Here is a 22492-nt window from a genome sequence, read left to right as displayed (position 1 = left end):
TATAAAGTGCATTTTAAATGATTAATGTACAAAAGCTGACCTCTTCCAGTGTGCATTAATCAAGAAAAAATGCACACTTTCTGTAGTGGTTAATGTTGCAGGTCCATTATTCAGCTTTGATAATGTGCATAAAAATGCTCAATATGACGATGAGTTGGGGTAGCTGAGAATTTAGGATGGTGGCAAGTTTGTTGTAGTATTTGGATTAGCATTCTTGACCTACATCTCGACAGCTTCTTTTCTTCATTTCACAAGCGTTAATAAAATCTAGCTTTATCCTCTTTGATTTTTAGTTATTTTTTCTTGTTTTTTTTAGTTATTTTTTTTTAAACAAAACAATTAAAAAATACCTGCTCAAACAAATACTACCAGCATTCATTAGTCAGGATGGTTATATGTAAAAGAAATGATGCCAGATAGTAACAAATCCAAGAGAAGTTTATTATGAAAATGGCACCTGCGGGATGAAAAAAAATTAAGTTACATAAAGACAACCATGTATGACATGTATGAGAATCTACAAAAGTATAAAAAGAACCCTGTTGTAAATGAAGTATGTACATTTCTGATTTGCAGCATTATCAATGATCAATGAAAAAAATGTTTCAAATAAGCCAGGCACTCAAGAAGTTAGATTCGGTTAGCTTAACACAAAATAAATGTACCATAGCTGTCACTTTTTAACATTTTAATTTTTTTTTATATTGTAGAGTTGGTAACACTGCTAAGATTTATACGAACAGAATCCCTTTCCCCATTATTCAGCTACTTGGCACCAGTCTCCTCATAAAAGATTTCATATATTTGTACAAGAAATAGTTAAAAACACAGACACAGTCTTCACAGGTAATGAAGTTTTTTTTTTTTTTTTCATTTTGTAATTTTAAACACTATGGATTTAGACAGCAGCTGTGATTATCTGTTAGTTTAAATCACCAGAAATCATTTTGACACAACACAGAAACATTTATAAAAAAAACCCAAAACAACAACAGCTGTCTAGCTGTTCTTTGTAGCTGATAGGTGCACTCCTTTGATCGTTCCATAGCTAGAGCAGAGCTTCCAAAATTAAACTTTGAATTTCCCAATCAGCTTTCTCGCCTTTTTTAGACCTGCTTAAATCCTTCCAATGGAACCTTTAAAAGCTCATGAATTAAATCTGTGGCGTCCAATTCCTTTTTCCCTATTACTCCGCTGTGGCTTGGACCTGCTTCTCAAATTCAAAGCTACTGCAGGAATTGCCTCCACGCAGTGAGTGATCAAAAATTCAAAGGACAGCCGAGTTAATATATTAGCATTGCACACATAAGCAAATATATACGACGATTCTAAGCTCCGTTTCCCTTTCAAACAATGCTGGTCAACCTTTGGAAGCATTTCCTATCTCACTGGTAATCGCTCTACGTATTACTCCGCCAGCCTACCTGGGAGAAAACCAAAGAAATGCACCCTCTGCTTACAGTTCGAGCACAAGGGACTCTGGGAATGTTAACAACTGAGGCTATATGGCATCAATTTGCTTAATATATCTGAGCATTACTCTGTAGTGCATTGTGGGGTACACTGGAAGAGTAAGTCATACCCAGAATTCCTCTGTGGGAAAAATGGCTCCATTAACCTTGAGCTAGTTAAGAGTCTTTTATCTCTGAGAGTGAAGAAGAGAGAACGAGAGAGCGAGAGAAAGAGAGAGGGGAAAGTGTGGAGCAGGGGGGAGAGAGGAAGGGGGAGAGAGAGGTTTGAGAATACACAACAGCAAAGCAACAGCAGAAATTAAAGGGTATACAGACAGTGGAAGCAGCATAAGGTGACATTACAGAGGAAGGCCACCACACAAAAACCACTAACCCCCAAGAATCACTGGTTCACTAGGACTGCAGGAATGGGACTTTACCACTCCGGACTAGAGATAAAGCACAGAGAAGACAAAGGACAAAACAACTACATTAGCTTAGTATATACTGCATATAGTAACACACATTGAAACTGCAATGGGACTGACAGCCAAGGACACTTACACATTGTACACATTACAGTTCTCACATCTGTTATTAGATGCCTTAACAAACAGCTGCCAAAGATGGAGTGGAAGAAGAATTTATATTTGACAGTCATTTGGAGTGTTTGACACTACACTGTGATTTCTGGCAACAAAGACAAAATAGGAGATTTCTTTTCTTTTACTTAATGTGCAGTTTTCAGTTGTAGTTATCTATTTCAAGCTTATTAACCCATTCTTTAGTTTTAAAACATATTGGTTTCAACACTAGAAATAAGGAAAAAACAACAAAAAATACCCAAATCAAAGAAAAAAAAAGAAATTTACAACCTTCCCTCTATAATATTAAATGAAAATCAAAACATGTTAAATAGTTCTTCCGCTTTTTTTTTACTCCGAAGTGTTACTTGATGTTTTAAAATTAGCCTCAGTTACACTGAGAAAAAAATAAAGCAAAACAATATGCACCTAAGAAACTGCTCCTCGCGTCAATTAAATCGAGTTTTTTTTTTTAAGCACTTTTTGAAAAAGGCTTCTTGACCCATTTAAATTTGATGTGAGGCTATGCTTGTTAGTTTGGAGGTAAAAAATTTTAAGTCCTGCAGCAAATGTTAATGAGGGCTTTTGTCTTAACTAACCAAGGAGACTGCAGCACCCTACTATAAACCAGTACGGAACACATTCTTTCCAAAAAACCCAGCCCACAAGCTGCATATTGTATGAAGACATTACAGATTAATAAATGATAGCACCATGGTTTTAGAAATTAAGTTAAAGTTTCAGTAATTAACATTTAGTCCAACTTTTTAACATTCTAGTCACAGGCCAGAAATTAACTTTTTAAGAACCGAAATTATTTTATGTGCAAGTAAGAAAATCTTAACCATAAAAAGAGAATTAAACTCTGCATAAAATTCTAAAATACTATCCCCTATTTTTAAAGGAATTAGGAACAAAAACCCCTTTTCATTTGACTTAGTCAAACAGGGCACATTGTTTATGCTTGTCTCTTTTAATCTTGATCATATCAAGATCATTTTGAAGTTAAACCAATGGTTGTCACTTTAAAATCTCTTTACCACAACACTGAGTATTCTATGGCAGAGGCATACACATATTAAAGGCATCTTAATAAAGATGCAAAGGAAAAAAACACACATCTTGGAAGAAGACAAAATGGCAGGCAACTGGTACTTCGACTCTCTGAAGGCAAAAATAAAAAATATCTTTACATTAAAGAATAAGTCAAGTTAAAGAGAAAGGGAATGAAATGGGGACCATCATATTGAGAGAATAAGCTGACCTGCTCAAATTCAAAGTGCTAGAATTAAAGGTCTAAATGAAAACATAGTCTATGCCTCAGAGTATAACACTGAACACAGTATGTGGTCATATTTCAATCCTCTTTCCGTTCCAGAGTCTGTGTAGTGTGAATGCCATTGCTGTACACAGGAAATGGAAGAGTGGAAAAAAGTCCTTCGGCAGTTGTGAACACATTCCCTGCAGGCATTTGGGTCAGACTGGCCCCGCTCACAGCACTTCCAAATGGTCCCGACATGTTGAGTCGGTGAACGTGGTGGTAGAGCATTTCCATCGGTGTTTTAGGATCCAGCCCAAAGCTGGGGCTGTTAACATCAACAAAGTTAACAGCATGGGTGTTGGGGAGGAGGTTGCCCTGCATGGCCAAAGTAACTTCAGCTGGAGCATACCGAATAGTGCCAGTGGTGTAGACCCTCTGAGCAGCAGTGCTGGTCGCAGCAAGGGTTCCCGTTACCCTGTGAACCAAAGGAAGCACCACATTGCCTGCTTGTAACCTCTGAAGGGCTTCCAGATCCCCAGTGTACAACAAAGAGTTGGAAGTTGTGGGACCTCCTGGATGTTTGTCCCGTGGAGATGCTGAAAGTGGGGGTGACAAAGGGTCAGAGGACACAGGAGCCAAGGCCGAGTTGGATGAGGTGCTGAAATGAGTTTTACGGCTGGCAGTATTTTCAGTCCCTGGCGGGGTGAGAACAGAGTCTGGAATGGAGACATGTAAACTACTGCTGGCTTGGGGGGAAGGGAAGTGCTCGGAGCTGGGGGGCTTGGTCATACTGTAGGGTGATTCATTCCTTGAGATTTCCCTGTTGGGTGGGTAATTCCAAATACTGCTATCATTATCAAAATTGATAGGTTCTGAGATTTCTGTTTTAATTTTGAGCACTGAGGCACTGTTTGGTGACGAGAGCAGCTGGGGCTGGTCCACCAAAGCTGAGTCAAGTCCGTTTGGACTTGAGGTGCTTGACAGCCTTCTCCGGGTCATGCTGCCTCCCTTTTGCTTTTTTCTCCTCTTCTTCCTCTTTTGATGTTTGCTGGAAGACTGGGCATTTACTTCCCCTGCACTGTCTGAGTCCTTGGCACTGTCCGAGGTCAGTGATTCACAGTTCTGCAACCGCAAGTCTGACTCACTCTCAACATAGCGCTCCACCTTGATCTGCATAGAGCCAAGAGTGCCAAAACTGTCCTCAGGGGCCTTTTGATTCTCGAAGTCAGAGTTTTCAAAGCTGTCGTCACTGTCTCTGCTATCCTGGTTGCTGGAGCTGTTCCCATCATCATTACAGTTCATTTCATTATCTGACTGATTTCCTGACTTTTTCCTGTCGGATTCAGGGTCTTCACTGTTTTCTGACTGGTTTCCTTTCTCATCTGACTTTGAGTTCTCATTGTCCTCTGGAGCAAAAGGAAAGTGAAACAAATCATTAGCAACAAGAATATAATATAACCCAAGTCCAAATTTCGACCTACCGATGAGATTTTATTACTGTAAACTCTGTTGGCAAAAGGCGTTCTCTTCTGTAGAGCCACAGTTTTTTGCAACGTTGTGTCGGGAGTGTTTCGGTCACCAGGAATCTCTCTGACTCAGGACTGTTAATGCACTAAAAGCCTATGCTATATGGCCTGCACCTTGATTGAGGGGGGCCTTTTCATCTGCTTGCTGGACAAGAATCATTCTGACAACTGTGAGCACAACGGCATTGTAGCTGTGTCATCCAAAGAGGAGTCAGTGAACAATCCCATTATGACTGTTATGTTCTAGTGATTGTTCTTTCTCATCCATGTTCTCCTACAGTGGGCAGGCATCCAGGTGTAGCACTATGTACTAAGGAAGATTCTAGTCCTTCATCTCATTTTCCTCTCACCATTGCCACTTTTGAAGCGGCATAGCATCTCTGACTTCAGTGGAATTACTGCTGATTTCCTCCCATGTGAGAGGAGAAGCAGGTCATACATGTATAAATCTGAATGAATAAACCAGTTATGACAATGTTGTTACATTGCTAGACTGTCTTCTCATATTGCCCTGAAGGGCAACAATTAAAAAAACTCCAGAAAAAATATGCAGGCAGTGAATTAAACTCTTGATTGACTCAAATAATCTAAGGACCATTGAAAATAACCTAGCTACAGCACTGAGAAGCTGTCACTTGTCTTGCCTGAATTCATTTAGTTCTGTTTTAGATTTTACCTAATTCTAATACAGATGAAATAAACACTCTAGCCCACTGGACTCAGATGGTCAAAGCAGCTTTGAGATTGAATACTCTCCATTATTGTGCTATGTTTCAAAGGGTCATGAAAGCCTTCAGGAGACCTTGTCTTTTACAGACTAGCCAGAAATCTTTTATTGGGAAATAAAAGATGTTTTTTCACTCATCAGAGCCAAGTACTACCCTTTTCAATACACTTGTTTTAAGGGGAGAGGGGAAGGGACAGTTTTCATCTAAAGATTAGGTTTCTCCTGGAGCCATGTCAATACCAAACAGTTTCCCAAAAGTGCTGGAGAAGGTGGGCTTGGCGGGGGAGCTGCCTGAGGATTCAGGGCAATGCACTTCACAAGTCACTTAGCAGGACTTTTGCTTGAGTCACCATCAGCAGAGAGACCCTCCCTTTTGAAAAATAAAACCCACAGAAGCAAAGTAACAGCCACAAACTCCTAAATCTCATGCAGCTTTTTGTTCCATCTAGGGTTGAATTTCTCCTACATTTTTTTTTCTTTTTTTTTTTTTTTGAAGATGCTTTCTTTTAAGGCCATGGTTTCTAGGTGGCCAAGAGTGGGCTTAGGGTGAGGTGATATAAAGCTGCACAAAATTTGCCTGGGATTTTATCAGAGCTTGAACTGAACTTGTTGGTTTAATCCAAGATGCTATTCCGATGTCATATCCTTTGGCATTTCTATTTAATGATTTTATAAGAAACAACCCCTTGCCTCTGATGTCTTCCAAGACTCCCAGACATCTCCTTCTGAAATGTACACATCTGTGCACCTTTGAAGAATGCCTTCTTGCTCTGCATCAGCCTTAGGAGTCATGAATGCAAATGCACCTCTCACCTGGAGAATCTTACAGTGCACATGGGAAATGCAAACTGTTCTCCACGTGTATGTTATTTGGCTAATTAGGAACAAGACAGCATAAAGGAAGCACTGGGAATGGGTAAAGAGATTCCCAATGATGGTGGACAACAAGCCTATATGTGTGCATAATGTTGACTTGACAAACCAAGCTGTCAAAGGAGAAAAAAGACAAAAGATCAAAGAGAACAGCCATATCATATAATATAATATTAAGGCCTGATCCTCTTCTTGCTTTTGCTTGATTTATGCCACCGTGATCCATTTTCTCCAGATTTTTTTGGGATTGTTATCATAGACCCAAGAGAAAAATCATATATATATTGTATACTACAGCAGAGTGACACCCTTAGGTCTTGGGCCACAGGAAACCATGCTCATTTCAAAGCCAGATGTTACCTGTGCCTAGGTAACTGTTTTTAAAACTAACAGGGAGTGTGTGAACCACCTGTAGGACTAATTTACACACTGAGTTTGACAAGTGCATTTAGCTTTCGAAAAACAGCTGAAGTCCCAGACTTGAAGAGCTTAGAAACATATGCTTGACCCCATATCTTCTAATAAAATATAATTCTTTTAACCCAAGAAAACCCTCAAATTTTGCAATCTTCACTGCCCCCTAGCGAGACTCTTCAAAAATATACAGGAAAAAGGGTCATAAAGATTGACAGTAGAGACGTTTCTTAGGAACATATGCTACTCTGGAAAGATAAGAACTAGAACTGTATTCAACTGTTATAATCTCAGGTCCTCTGCACAAAGCACAATACCTGTTCATGAAGCTTAGCTGTGATATCGAATATTTAGTTCAGTGCAATGTAGGCAAGGATGTATGCAGAGTGAAGAGAAACACTGAGGAAATGGATATACTGTGGAAACGTTGAGGTCATTAAAAGATTTTGCTAGTGTTTTTCCATTTAATTTTACAGGATTTTTTTTTGTTGTTATTGTTGTTATTATGGAACAATCATTGAGAAGTAAAAGTAACTGGAACGCCAGCCACATGGCTCTCATGATATGAACCTTTTGTGGGTGTAAAGGCACACCACGTGTGTTACCTGAGTTGTCCTTTGAGTCTGATTCAGAGTCAGAAGTCTCTGAGGATTCTGAGGTTTTCTCTGGCAGATGAGGAAGTTGTGCAATATCCATTGGTGTGTCCTTGTACTCTGGGTTACTGAAGAGAAGATAGTAAATATAAACACAATTGGACAATTTGCAGTTTCATGTTTTTTCCCTCTTTTCATATCAAAGCTCAGGAATGAAGAACATAAATAGGAAGAATAGCAGAGTAAGTACAGAAACATACATTTTTGGCTCCTCAGAGCTTCACAGCAGGGATTTTCTGAAGGTTTATTTTAATACTGCTGTCAAATACTTATATTGACCAGGTACTAAAACTCTTTTGGGTCCAGTGAAGTTTTAGAGCTATCAAAGCATTCTTACTGAAGTGGGACACCATGGCTCGAGTGATATCTAACAGTAAAGCTACACTGTGTAATCATCTAACAACAAAATATCTTGATTTCGATCCCATTACTGTGCCTGGAAGGACAGAGAGGGTGTTTTAACTTTTCCAATCTGTTTCTCTCCCACCGGCAATGTCTATTAGAGTTATCTCTGTAACAATGTTCTCTATCAACCTTGCCAGAGCCCTTTCAATACCCATTTTTCTCAATGTTCCTGTTTTCTACACTTTAATCAAGCAGACCATACATAAAGTTAGTAAGAAGATGCTCAGTTAGGGCTAGAGAAAATGAGCATTGCTCAAAATAATTTGGCCAAAAAATAGATAAAAAAGGTTATATGTTTTTTAAACACTGCACACATGCATCCACATCACCAGGAAACCAAAAGCAGCCACTCTAACTATATGACAGATGCACATGTGCATGTTAAGATGCATATGTTAGGGATAAAGAACTGTCAACACACCTATTATAATCATATCTTCATCTGCTCATGTGGTGCTCACCTGTGACTTGTTAGCAATGAACATGACTGCAATGTAAAAAAGCTACACTACCAGAGAAACTGAAAAAATACCCCGACTCCATGCTTTTTCTTGGTTTATACCTTCTTAAATGTGTTCCTTTCCCAAATCTGTGCAAAGGCAGGGGAATAGACACAGCTAGACATAAGTGGCATTGGAATGTTGAAAGTAAACAAAGTCTTTAATCATTTTTGAATAGGTGAGCATTTCTATGCAGTTCAAATTCCAGCCTGGTGATAGAGCAGAAAATCCGCAGTCCTGCGTAGAACAGTATGAGGCAGCACTGGGGGTGACTGACACACTTTCACAATGACAGTGTGCCCATATTCAGCCTATTACCGTGTACTGTGAAAATTCAAAGTTCACACAGTTCACTTTGAAATGCCATTCTTACGATTATCATCTTTATGGTTTTGTCCTGACAAAGTGACTTTATTCTGTTGCATCCCAGGGCAGTCCCCAAATTTGCCCCCTCCAAGCAAAAGATGTTTTGAGGGCTTTCACACTGTGAATAACAAGTTGCTAGAACAAGAACAGCATTAATCCTCCCTGTCACTATAATTAGTCTATCCTTTTACAGACAGCTGAATCATACTTTCTAATGCATGGAAATGTATACAGACCAGTACTCCTGCTAAGAGTAGACCTAATTATGCCTTGATCTGTCATTAAAATATTATTTGGACATTTGGATCTTTCGGGGATTCTAGTACTAGGAGAAATCTAAATTAAAAACACAAATTCAGTGGAGAAGTTAACCTTTCTGTAACAGACCAGTGCAGGGAATGCAGCAGAAAAATCAAGTTCTGGGAGTAGACTTGGGGAAGATCACACCACTTTTCTTTTTTTGTTATGTGTGCTCTGTTGGTAGAGAAAATAATTTTGTGGGACGTTTGTGGACTAAGTTCACCTATTATCTGGAAAGCAGCAAAGGGGCAAATAGGCAACTGTCCCTAATTCTTGTGGACCACTTTTCCAGACAGAATATGAGCACATTTCTGCACATTCTGAAGCGCTGTTAGGGCTGGAGCAGTGAAGCCGTACTTCCAGCTCAGAATTGGCAAGCATAAGCTGACCTCTTAAAACGCTGCCTTCTGCCTCACTCTTGCAAAAAGAGACAAAATGTAGAAGGATAAGGATATATTCAGAAATGCCCGTGCTCAATCATAGCAGGACAGAAACATGCAAGTCCCAATGAGCACTCCACTGCTGTGGAAGGTTTCCCACAGTATTCCTCAATGCTCTCCTGCCAGGGGTTGCTTTCTCCCCTTCCCCAAAAGGGGAATCAAAAGTATTTCAACATGCAAGTTTAGGCAGGCAGTGTCTCTTCAGGGCTTGCTGGACTTGGCATAATAAGTCACAATCTAACCCATAGACATCACTTTGAACTCTCATGGCATCAAAGGGACTGTAACAAACCATGACAAGCAACTTAAAAGAAGAACAGGCCAGAAAATGACAATTGCACTTCATGACAATCTCAAGGTTTCGAATTTTATTTGTTTGCTTGTTCTGCTCTGGAATGAAACAGAAAATCCCCCAATCTTACTGAACATTTTCACAAAACAGAATGCATTGAAAGGTATTTTCAGATGAGAAAGGTCAGGTTTAAAATTCACTGTCTCTCACTGACTGTTGGTCTTCCCTTGAGCTCAGAAACAAATCCTTTAAAAATACTTGGGCTTTAGTAAAACGGAATTTCTCAAGGAAGAGTCTTTCATTCAAGATATTATTACTATAGCTGTTTAAAGTAATTCTAATGGTTTAAAACAGTTTTGATTGCTACTTTTATTTTTAAATTTTGTTTTGCATTTTTCAGTTTGAATAGTGTCTGATGGTTACAGGAGCAATATACTAGTTCAAGGCTTTTCTCATGAGAAAATTCCTCTCTCTGGAGAGACCTTTTTGTAGCATACCAGAAGTTTGCTGTCATGCTTTTTCAGTAACCAAACAAACCAGTGCCCAACACTTCACACCAGATTTTTTAACAGAACTAGTGAAAGTTGGTGTGGATCATTTTTATCTTTGAGCTCAGGTTGAGCAGATTTCAGGACAGTGGAGACATGCAATAAAATAGTGGAAGGTTTCTTTGAAGACCAGGGCAGCATAGTAATTTGAGAATATTCCAGTGTACTGAGACATGACAGGTGTCTCAACAAATATAACCAAATGGCACTGTTTTTGAGGTGGACCGTATGAAAAGTTTCTCTCCTTAATTTTCTCCAGAGGGGAATTGTTTTTTCTCTAAAACTTTCACCAACAGAGACAAGCAACAGAGACAGCAGTTCAAGTGAGAGAAGTGACTGGAAGACCTACCTAAGAAGGTAATTGACCCAGATGATATTCTTCTCACTTGCGTTCTTGGCATTGACAGCTATGGTTGCACTAGACTGTATCCAGATATAACCTCCGTTCTTCTGCATCCAGCGGTAATACTTTGTTACACATTGACCCTTATTCAGCACTGGCAAAAAAAAATACAAATAAACCAGAAACATGATATAGTGCATGTTAGAACTGTGGTAAAATGATGTTCATTGTACAACGCGCCACAAGTATGAGCAGAGGATACTTGGCTTCCTTGAGGTTTAACGCAGCATGCCAGCGAGACGACAAACAGGATCTGAAGTTCAGTATAAATAGCTGTATGTTTTACAAGTTTTTAATGTATAATTTTAATCTGTTTTGGAAACTCTAGTAGAAGAAGAAAAGTAGAAAGAGCTACAAATCTCTTTGGTTCACAGAATACTTATTGCTGTGTGGACATTTTCAATGCACTCAATGTCAAACTGTAAAAAAAGAAAAGGAAAAAAAAGAGGCAAATTTATATGTGATTTATTCATAGCTCCTAGGTAGACCTCTTTGAGATTCTGGATATTTGAAAGGTTTGGGAAGATACTCTACCCCTGCTGCTTTGATCATTTCTCCTTATTGCAGGCGATATCAACCACTGAACTTATACATCTGTTTCTTTGATCTCGTCAAACAGAATTTACAGTTCTCAGATGAACCAAATCTCCACTGGTCAGTGGGGGGAAAGTCTTGGGAGAATTTACTGTCTAACAGAGAAAAGTAAATCCACCAACAGACTGAGAAAGAGGCCTAAGAATGGCTTGGTTAGAGCCAAAGAGTGACAGCTCTCTTCGATGTCTGAAATATGCTAGGAAATAGAAAAACAAGTAAAAACAATTAGTAATGCGAAACGGTGTTATTAAGTGCTCACAGCAAGGCTTAAAAATGCAGATGTTTAAAGGAATACTTCAGCCAAAATATTGCCAAGTCGAAGTGGATTTGGCTTGTATCTGATGCTTCAGTGTCAGGAGAAGGGGATGAAATGCAAATCTTTCAGTGGAAGGGAGCAGTATGGTTTTAGAGAAAACTGAAACTATAAAAAAACCTGAGTACTGTTGTTGCTGGAGCACTTACTGTCTGCATTTCTCACTAATCCCGTGAAGCTTTGTGCACTAGAGGGCAGTGTGCATTCACATACACCACCTGCTTTTGTCATGTCCTTGTCTCCGTCTGCTAAAATGAAAAACCTCTAACTGCTGTAATAAATTTGGCTAAATTAGCTGCTAAATGGTTATCTCAAGTAATATGTATTTGCATTAATCATCTTGCTCTAAACCAGAACAAGCCAGAGTCCTAAAGACGTAGTAAATTCATATTGTCCATTTAATTACGGCTAATAAGTGCTTCATATACAATAGTTTCATGAAGTACATTTTGATATTTTTTTTTTTTTTGCAGAGGGAAAAGAAAAAAGTCACTTTGGAAAAGAATAAGTATTTAAGGCAGTTAAAGTTCCTACCATAAATGTGACAAACGACACTTCGGAGCTTTCAAGTTAACCAAATGTCTATACCCCTAATTATACCTATGAATGTATCTATATCTAAATCTATGTACAACAGATATCTACAGAAAAAGATATTTACAAAGGCAGCCATATCAGCACAGATGCTTTCTTACCTTGGAGGGATCCCCCAATCCCCACTCCAATTTTTCAACTATTGAATAAAAAAATGCATGTAAGAAAGTGCAATGTAAAGTGCAAGCCAGGTTCAGCTGTAACATGAACAAATATTTGTGATAGGTTTGTTCCTAGCAGAGATCCATGTTTCCCTAAATTTTTACTTTTGTATTCCAAGCTCTAAATATTCTGCTAGGATAATTCGTTGGCTTCAAAACCTCATTATACAGCAGAATAAAAACAAAATATGAACAACTGACTACTCAGCATTTCTGTCGAACCAATGTTGTGTGCCACTTTAGGAAACAATCTCACATAAATTAGCCCAACTTTATCAGCTATGAAGAATAAGGGAAGAAAAGTATTGCTGTATGTTTTGATTATGGTAGACTTTTCCATTTCAGTAAAACAGGACATTAAAAATACTCTGTTTACAGCTGACAGTAAAACTGATATGCCTGGAAGTCTGGAGTGATATTGTCTCCTCTCTGGAAACCTGAACATCCCCAGGTACATGCAGAAACTAGTAAAATCTATCTGTACTTGTATCTAATTATATTGTCCTCTTCTTTATAACAGTTTTTATCTAATGAGTTTACTGTGCTATACAAATACCAAAGGATGAGCACAGCAGCCCACATGCACATTTGAAAGTACCAAGTAAGTCACTAGCCAGTGACCGAAGAGCACACCGCAATTCTGCATAGTGGTATCTATGAGGACCCAGATCTTCTAGCCCTTTCAGTCCTAGACAAGTCCTTCCTCCTGCAGTACCTGTTGTATTGGTTGTTGCACCACTGGAAAAGTCTCTGTTGTAGAGCTGAACAGAGCATTCATTTCAGAACTATGGAAAAAAGGGGGAAATTAAAACCTTACAAGTTATTTCAGGAAGAGGTTCTTGCTTTTTTCAAGAAAAGCTTTTCAGCACATCAGAATTGCATCAAACCTTCTACAGTCAGAGTTCAGGCTCCCAAATTACTATACATCCAAAGAATATTTGAAATACTGTCTTGAAAATGAGCTTTCCATGAAGTTCATCTACCTGCAAATTCCCACCCTCTGGCCAGCTCAGATATATTGCCGTATATACAGGATTTTCCTTCCTGCATCTGTCTGAGGCACGTTTCATATGAGAGATTTGTGGACCATGCTCTGAAGGAAGTCCCACGATTCAATATAAAAATTCTCTCTGTAAAAGATTCTCTGGCAGGGCAGCTGTGCTGTGCTGCTAAATCTGGTTCTTACATCCTTTGAGAGTGCACTAGGCACCCCCAAGCCAGTTCTGAAAGCTCACAGTATAGCTTGGAAAGAAATTTCTCAACGTGATGAAAGAGAAAGAATTAAAAAAACCTGAAATGTTTTCTAATTTATGGCATTTTTTAACCTTTGGTATTGCCAAGATGAAACTTAGAAATTAGATGAGAATTTTGAGAAAACAAGCAACTAGAAGGACATATCAGGAAGCGAAATCTATCTGATTTATAGATAACCTAGCGTTACTGAGTAAAGCCCAGTTTCATTTTGAGGATCTTCAGTTTGCAGGTACAGGGAGTCCATTAATAAAGTTGCTGATTTTGAGAAGAAATGAAAGTTAAGAACTAGTCCAACCTAAGCTCTGCTCCTGAGTTATGTTTTGTTACTAACAACAGACAATGCATTTCAGCTTAGCATAAACTTCTGAAAAATTAACATCATGTGAACCACATCCTGAACTTATTCAGACTGTACTTAAGGCAAACCCCTTCCCGAGAACAAGGGTTCAGCTCTGGATTTTTGTACACTGAGAAATGCAGAGAGATTTAAATTTCTATTTGTATTATACACGGAGTATCCAGTCAGGCATACAAAGCAGTACAGCAGAAGATGAGACTTGTGACCACATCGGTAGGATGGCTCATGTGGCTGAAGTTACACATGAATATGCAGAATTGGGTGTATCAGTCCATTTGTAAGAATAGCAAGGAAGGTGACTTCTCTTACAGGCTTAGTTTCTTCTGCTAACCAAGGCATAAGTCTCCAAAACGTTAATGGGAGTTACATGTTTAAAAGAAAGAGGAAAAAGAAGGTCTTTTTACTAAGCCATGTTGTGTGGAAATACAGAGAAATGTTTCTAACTGTGGGTTTCTGCTTAATAGCCCTCAGGAACAATTTTTACAGTGAGTCTAACTGAAAAGGAGAATGAAACAAATCTTAAATACTAGGAATAGGATGACAAATATAATTTGATATATACATATATATCTGTGAACCCTTTAATGAAAGGTAACAACTGAGGGTTAATATTTTAAAACTGGTGACCTTTACGTTAGCAGCAAAGATACATTGCCTAAAATGGCAGATGCTAAACTTGACTAAAATTTGCTGAAACGTTACCTAGTTACTCAATTTCAATGCAGTGGTTAGCAGTCAAGAAATGCACAGTATGTCATGCTAAGAACTAAAAAAACCCCTCACTTATTTCTCAAAGTATGAATATATTGCTATGTACACTGTTCCCAACAGAGGGATTTCAGTTTTCCTTGGTAGCTTTGCACACAGCAATATTCTTGTAGAAGTGGAGTGAAGGAGGGGGAAGAAGAAGAAACAGTCAGTGTTCTTTGCAGGAACCTATTTCTGTTAGAAAATCAAAATAAATCAGTACAAGTTTGTCTTCAGAAACATGGTTACAAAAAGAAAAAGAACATGGTTTCTTCCTGTAAGGCTGTTCCGAGAAATCAAAGCCAAAGCTTCTAAATAGTGAGTTGTGTTTTAAAAGAAGGAAGCAGCTTAATTCAGTTTGAAGAGGAGATGAAGAAATTGTATATCAAAAGCAGTCTTTTAGCAAAGTCTCTTACAAAAGGACATTTTACTCATGTGCATATGCATTTAAAAGCTACACTATATTGCGTATTCAGGTAAGTATTGAGTAAATAGGAAATGATGAGATCATCTTACATATTCACACAGCTTCACAAAGAGGCTCTTTATAATTGATGAAAATATTGAGGTTACATCTGCTGTGCTATTCACCCTTCTCCTTGAAATACCTTTATCAATGGCTGCATGGTATTGATACTGAATTCCCCTTGCGATAAACTTGTAAGATTATTTTTCATTTACTGCATGAGGATGAAAATGCCATACTTAATACTATAGTCGAATACTTAGCTGCAGCCACAAGTACTCTTTCTACATTCACAAAACTGGCAGGCGAAACATGAAAAGGAATACTGACTCTTTAATCTCCACTTCTCCACCTAAGGCCCAAGGCAAGCTGACAGGGTAACTTCGTTCTGGAAACAGAGGGGGTTTTATTTTTTTAATTCTGGATTACTTTTTCTTCTGCTTTTGAAAACTGTGGGCTGTAGGGGAGTGAACCTGGCATAGACTTAAAACAAGAGCAAGTTTCTTTATCTGAAAAGTTACAGTCCTTGATGCTTACAGGAAGGTCATTTTCAAAATCCACAGGAAAAATAGCATCACAGCCAGAAAGAGTGCATTAAGTGCCTTATTTGCTTGTAACGGAGACAGTTTTTCATTTATAACAGCTCCGAGGATCAAGTGAGCCTTTGATGTTGTAAGGACTTTTCTATAGATTTTGCAATTAGTGAGTTAGATGTTTTAAATAGTAGGTACCCACAAATTGGATTTTAGCAATGAAAAAAAAGTACTGAGCGATATTTAGCAATGTTAAATAATGTTTGTTACTTAAACAGAATTACAAGCTAGGTGATAGGAGACCTGTAGACATTTGGTGAGCAAACGTGTGGCATCTATATCATTCTCCACAAACATTTCGATTTCGGATTTAGTACACAGGGCGGGGTGAGGAGGAGGGGATGTAAGCCAGGACACTGTGCAGATGTGTTCTCCATCCACCAGGCCAAATGTGTGGCCTCCACAGCAGATTGCTTGGGGAAGAATGCCACCTTCCCATCACAAAAGCCCCCATGGGTCATGTTGCTCTACCTCTCCTCATTGCAGATGGTTACTTACCAGCCTTGTGTGACTTACAGTACCTCAACAGAGCTCTCTTAAGAAAAATAGAAAGATGATAACTGTTCAGAAAAATGCTGGTTTTGTGAGGCTTTAGGAAGCTGCATTTTATTCACACCATATGACAGGAGAAAGCCCTGAGTGCCGGACAGAGAACATCTTTTGTAGGTTTGGGTAGAATGCAGTGTCCTGTGTCAATAACACTGACTGAGACTTGGCTGCTATCGTGATATGAATATTAGACAGTAATAACTGCTGGCTTCTAAACATAAATGAATCTTTTCCAAAGTCAAGCAGGAAGAAGCAGGTCAGATCCATGAAAGAAAACTGTACCTCACTAGTATCCAAACTCCCACCTAACTTCTTCATTCACCTGGGAGAGTGAATGCATAAATACCTGAAAAATTAGTCAAAAATATGTATCAATCACTTTGCAGGGAAAAAAAAAAAAGCTCCTTAATCAACCATTTAGAAAAACTGGAAATCTTAAGAATCTTTAAAAACTACACAATATTGTTCTGTGTCACTTGCAGAAAACCAAATGTTAAAATAGGTCTGAGTCAAACTGTTAAAAAAAAATGCGATTTGTATTAGGATTGAAGTTTGCAGCTCAAGGTCATCACTTGCCAAATACAGTGAGAAAAGTCTTGCATGCTACATGTCCAGCTAGGGAAGAAAAGTAACTCTAAATAGTGAAAATAATTTGGAAAAACATTCATGGATTTTGTAACCTATACTAATCTCAGGACAGTGGTACTCCAGCCTTCTGAAAATTCCTAGCCCCTGCTAGAGATTCTGCTTTCATTTGACTCCAAATTATCTCAGATAAGGACCAGGAAGATGTTTTGTTTAAAATCAATCTTTTGTTACCAGTTTATGTGACGTCAGTTCACAGCAGCAGTATAAGTTTATTAAAACCCAGTAAAATCAGAAAAAAAAAAAGTATTTCCCAGCACTAAGCACAAATCAACATCTCCTACTTGAACAGCAGAGACACTTTTCTTCCCCTCTCCCTTTCATGGTCGTTATAACATACCATTTGCCCATTAAAATGACAATTTTTCAATTATGCTTAACAATAACTATTAATAAGAATATGTAATGCTAGGCAGGATGTTTATTTTAAAATATTTTGTAGGTATTGATCAAATGCAATGACAGAATTATGATATACAATTTGATGTATCACTAGGTACACTCTTCCATAGAAGCTTATAATGTATCAGAAAAAAATTCTGTTGTTTCTATACATAAAAATGATGTAAATAGTGTAACTAGATAAGTTTATTTGATGATACACTGGATTGAAAAATTAACATTAGATTTGTCTACCTAGGATTCTCTAGGTTTTCTTCTCTCTTTCTTAACTTCTTTTCCCTCCTGATTTGTCTGTCTCCCCATGACTTTTAAAACTTCATTCCTGCCATGAAGTGATTACCTTCTGCTAAGATTGAAACGGTCATTTAGAAACCCAAGCCTGCTTTGAACACCAACTTCAGACAGAACTTCCATTATCATTAATGAACTCACCCTGTTCAAACTGGAGGGAAAAATGAAATCCCAGATCCGAATTTTGCCCTCAGCTACTAAAACACAACATCAGAGGAGAAATTTGGCCCTGCTTGCTCAAGAAACTTAAATCTGTCCTCCATCTCTCCACTGATATTAATGTACATCAAATGACAACCTATGTAAGATTAATGACTTTAGTACATAACCCTCTCCATGCCAAATGTATCAGCAGACTATATACAACTATATCTCCTACAAACAGGAAAAGAGATGAATGCTTCAGAGAAGCAGATTTGCAGCAATATTAATTTTCTTTTTGAATTTTATAGGTTAAAGAAAGTCTGTTTCAAGGGACCGGATCACTTTAAACATGCTTTCGTTTCTGGGATGAGAGTCCCTGTTTGGGTACTTGGAATGAGTGAAATAAGCGGTTTTCTCAGCCTAATGTCTAGAGGAAAGGGATCCACAGCACAGTGTCATGGTGGCATGGCACAACCGAATGTGCAAACACCCTTATAACCACCACAAAGATTCATCACCACCTCACATTTGGCAGTAAACTATATTAGACAGTTTTAAAGCATATTGTTTCTTTATACCAGATGACTTGTAAAAAGAAAAGGAAACAACCCAAAACTTTCCACTTTTCTCCACAAGCCTTAAAAAGATAGCTTAGTACTAACAACAACAAAAAAGCCCTTGTACAATAAAAATAAAAGAACTTCTGAATAAGCAAGCATCTTATGATCTCAGGACCAATACCAAGCAGTCTATGGACACTGGGTACAAAGGCTTCCGACGACTGGCAGAGCATTCCCAAAAGCTCACTGAACCACAGTCTCAAACACCAGCCCACTCACTTTATAAGTTATCAGACATCAAAACCAACATTGATCCACCAGTAGCCACATCACTTATGGATGGCAAAGCCACAAGTGATTTATGCAGGTTCTTTCAAATAAGTGCTAATAAGACCTATTGCCACACCATCACGTGTCTGATACATGCTACACATTTTACTGATACTATTTTCACATCCTTCCATTTTACTGATACTATTTTCACATCCTTCCAGCTTCGAAAACTGTCTCCCTCAGAGACACAAGGTCAACTGTCCAGACCTTTGAAAAATAAAAAGAAGAGAAAAAAAGCCAGTAGCACTAATGTGTTTCTAAAGCTCTGGAAGATTTGTAACAGTACCTTCACATAGTGACATTTTAGGATGGTATATTTCACAGCCTAGTAAGCTACAAACAAAATTCTTGAGCCATTCTTGGATTTTCAATGGAGCAACACTGTTTTGACTTACACTAACAGGTGATGAACACTTTTGGTCTCTGTAATCTTGAAGTGAACCTCAACAATGAAGGTAAAAAGATATGTGGCTGAAGTACTTCTCCTCTTCATTTTTCAAACGGCATACCTTTACATTATGTAGCAAAAGTCACCACAGAAATAGTTTAGTGGACAGAGTGAAGGCGAAGCTGCTGGAGGTGCACAGTAAAACCTTTTATTCCCATGGCTTTGCAATTTATCATGTGCTTCTGCAATCTATCACAAGAATAATATCAAAGTATAAATTCATGTTTGGGGTTGGAAATTTTGAGCACAAAGAGACTTTAAAAAAATACAGAAAATGATTAAGGGAGTAACTGGAAAACCAGAGGTTCCCAGCAGAAGTCAGAGCTCAACCTACATTCTCTAGCCTCTAATGCAGTAGCTATACTTATACAGCTGGTACTAGATGCATTTTTAATGTAAAAACAGGAGAAGAACTAGGTGTAAATTTCAACTGACTGTGAGTTATGGAAGACTTACAATGGAGATCCTACAAACTGAAATGGGAACGCTTGAATCAGTATCGCATTAAACATTTAATTTGAAGATGAAATAGCATCAGAACTTAAGTTAAAGTTTTATTGACACAAACTATATCTGAGGCATCTTGCAAAATAACTGTATATTGCTAAGCTACAGAAGGCAAAACTCCGCAATTAGGTTTCAGCAGCTAATGGTTTAAACAGCTTAAATGTTTAGCTTTATAGAGTTTTCTGGTTTGTTTGCTATCCAAAAGATCTGATGCTTCTGGTAAATTCTCTCATATACTTTACATACAGAAAACATTTGTCCAATAGCATACAATTTGAACGTGAAAAACTTAGCCATGAAGTATCATGAAGATTAGAATTTTATCTGGATTTAAAATGATATCTGAATATTTATATAGATAATTATTAAATAGTAACAACCCTCCTCCACAAACAGAAATGTAAGCAGTGGTATAAATTCTCATCTTTCAAGGAATGAACCAACCATGAGTTAACAGTGTATTATGGAGAAAACAAGGGTGCGAAGTGTACATAATTGCACACTGCAGAGAGTTTTCTCCCTTCCTCTGAAGAAGTAACCAGCTTTAGTCAGAGAGCAGACAAAGAAATTCGGCTAGGCAGACCAGCATCTCTTACAACCCAAAGAAGCACTTGCAGGAGCAAACACAATGTCTGCAGGATTTCAGAGCATGGCTAAAAGTCACAAAGCATACACACTCTTGATTAGGTGCACATCTCTTAAGATGCATTTGGACTGAAAAAACAAACACTAAGCATAGGCTAAAACCAAAGTCCATGCTCTTTTTTTTTTTTTTTTGTTTCCTGGTATGAATCAAAAAACTGTTTTCTTTATGTCCTTGAGTTTTTTTCTAGTTTCTTATCTCCTGTTCCCTCCTCCTGCTCTGTCACCACTACCTCCATTCAAAAGGACATAAGGATGGCAGTCTCCAAAGCAGAAATCTTTGCTGGCCCATAGTATGTACAAAGAGGAAGATTGTGCAGGTGGTCAGACCAACATTTCTGCAATTCTTTGAAAACAAGGTACACTAGACTGTCATGAGGATGCCAGGCAGGCTTGGTTTAAGAGCTAGCTAACGCCAGACATTCTATCAGCCTAATTTAGAATCAATCTTGCTTTTTAGTGATGATAATAAACTTGTACAAACATGAGATTCATTTGTATATTTTAGCATTTTATTTCAGTCCCAGAATGCAAAACCTGACATTGGAATCAGTTTGATTTTTTTGGTGATTGAAGATATTAAGCACTACAAGAGCATTGAAATTTCGATCTGATTAGGATAAAAATTCCTCAGGATCAAAACACTTCTTTTTTTCCTCCTACAGTTTTACTAATTGTGTGCTACTTGACATTGCAGAGTTATTCCACAGCATGATAGCAAAATATGTGAAGTGTATTTTACTGTTAGAAATTATCAACTCATTCTATTTGTTTTTCATGTGTTTGAGGTTATTAAGAGAATAAAAAATTATAACTGATGTGCATAAGTTAAAAGGGTTAGTTCGGCTACAGCTGATAGGCTATACCACTAAGCACTATTTTGTACAGCAATAGAATTTTTCTACTGAACATACATAAAAGAAATCATGAATATATAACTGATTTAAAAGCAGACTGATGGGGTAATATCCCTTGAAAAATAGGAAGCCATGAAAAAGGTGAACGTGGAATAGTTTATTTTCAGAAAGACTGGATTATTCTAACCACTGGAAACCAGATAAAGTAGATCAGAGGGAGTGCTACCAAACATACTCATCAGAGACCTTTGCTTTATGGGAAATGAACTGCCCTGGCTCACTGTTCCTGAGGAATTGTATTTCTTATAGCTGTAAATCAAATCCTGAAGAAACAGGATCGTATTTTCTAAGCAATAGCTGAGGACAACAAGTATCTTTTTTGTAAGCGTCAGGTTTCTGAATTTGGATCTCAATTAGGATCCCAAAATGAAAAAGCACATATTATATACCACTATATGCTTGCGACAGTGTTCTTACAAGCAATACATTAATTTTCAGATGATGGCACATTATCTTAAATTTGTCCAAAAGTATATTCATGGCTGCCTTCAGAGGTCTTGACTTTTATCCTTCCTTGCTACTTTCATAATGACCTTCACTGAACAGTAGCATCAAATACTTGATGTTCAATGAAGATCATTAGTTTTTTTCAATTAAATGGAAGATGTATAATCCTACAGTGTATGACATCCATTCATTTTTAGCAAGAAAGGTACTTCTTAAATCAAAAAGGGGTGTTATAGACCTCTGTATGATACACAGCAACGTACTCCAGAGAGCAGCGTCAATTGGCCTTGCTGAGCTCTACAGACAGTGCTAAGACACGATACAATAGTAATTTTATTAATCTGCTTGATTTCTGCTATTGATTTGACATAAAATGTATCCTGCTAGCTTTAAGATCAGAGATCTTTGTTGAAGACATGGACAGTGGGATTGAGTGCACCCTCAGCAAGTTTGCAGATGACACCAAGTTGTGTGGTGTTGTGGGCACGCTGGAGGGAAGGGATGCCATCCAGAGGGACCTTGACAGGCTGGAGAGATGGGCCTGTGTGAACCTCATGAAGTTCAACAAGGCCAAGTGCAAGGTCCTGCACGTGGGTCGGGGCAATCCCAAGCACAAGTACAGGCTGGGCGGAGAATGGATGGAGAGCAGCCCTGAGGAAAAGGACTTGGGAGTGCTGGTGGATGAGAAGCTCAACATGAGTCAGCAATGTGCACTGGCAGCCCAGAAAGCAAATCGTATCCTGGGCTGTATCAAAAGAAGTGTGGCCAGCAGATCGAGGGAAGT

The 22492-nt window shown here is 38.2% G+C and overlaps 1 protein-coding gene across 5 annotated transcripts in view; it reads right to left on the bottom strand.

Moving 5' to 3' along the window:
* Nucleotides 1-3392: 3392 nt before the first annotated feature.
* Nucleotides 3393-22492, bottom strand: part of NPAS3 (neuronal PAS domain protein 3) — a 634054-nt gene continuing 614954 nt past the window's right edge. For 4 of the 5 annotated variants that reach the window (XM_086613173.1, XM_086613175.1, XM_086613176.1 and 1 more), the window contains 3 exons: nucleotides 10690-10837; nucleotides 7433-7557; nucleotides 3393-4702 (listed from right to left, as the gene is read on the bottom strand). In XM_086613173.1, the coding sequence (XP_086469299.1) occupies nucleotides 3393-4702; nucleotides 7433-7557; nucleotides 10690-10837 (1583 nt within the window). The remainder of the gene's footprint in view (nucleotides 4703-7432; nucleotides 7558-10689; nucleotides 10838-22492) is intronic. The other variant, XM_086613178.1, reaches the window with a different exon arrangement.

The sequence above is a fragment of the Tauraco erythrolophus genome, chromosome 6, assembly GCF_009769465.1.
Source record: "Tauraco erythrolophus isolate bTauEry1 chromosome 6, bTauEry1.pri, whole genome shotgun sequence".
Lineage (NCBI taxonomy): Eukaryota > Metazoa > Chordata > Aves > Musophagiformes > Musophagidae > Tauraco > Tauraco erythrolophus.
Note: the sequence above shows the minus strand (reverse complement) of the source record. Positions and strands in the feature narration are given on the sequence as shown.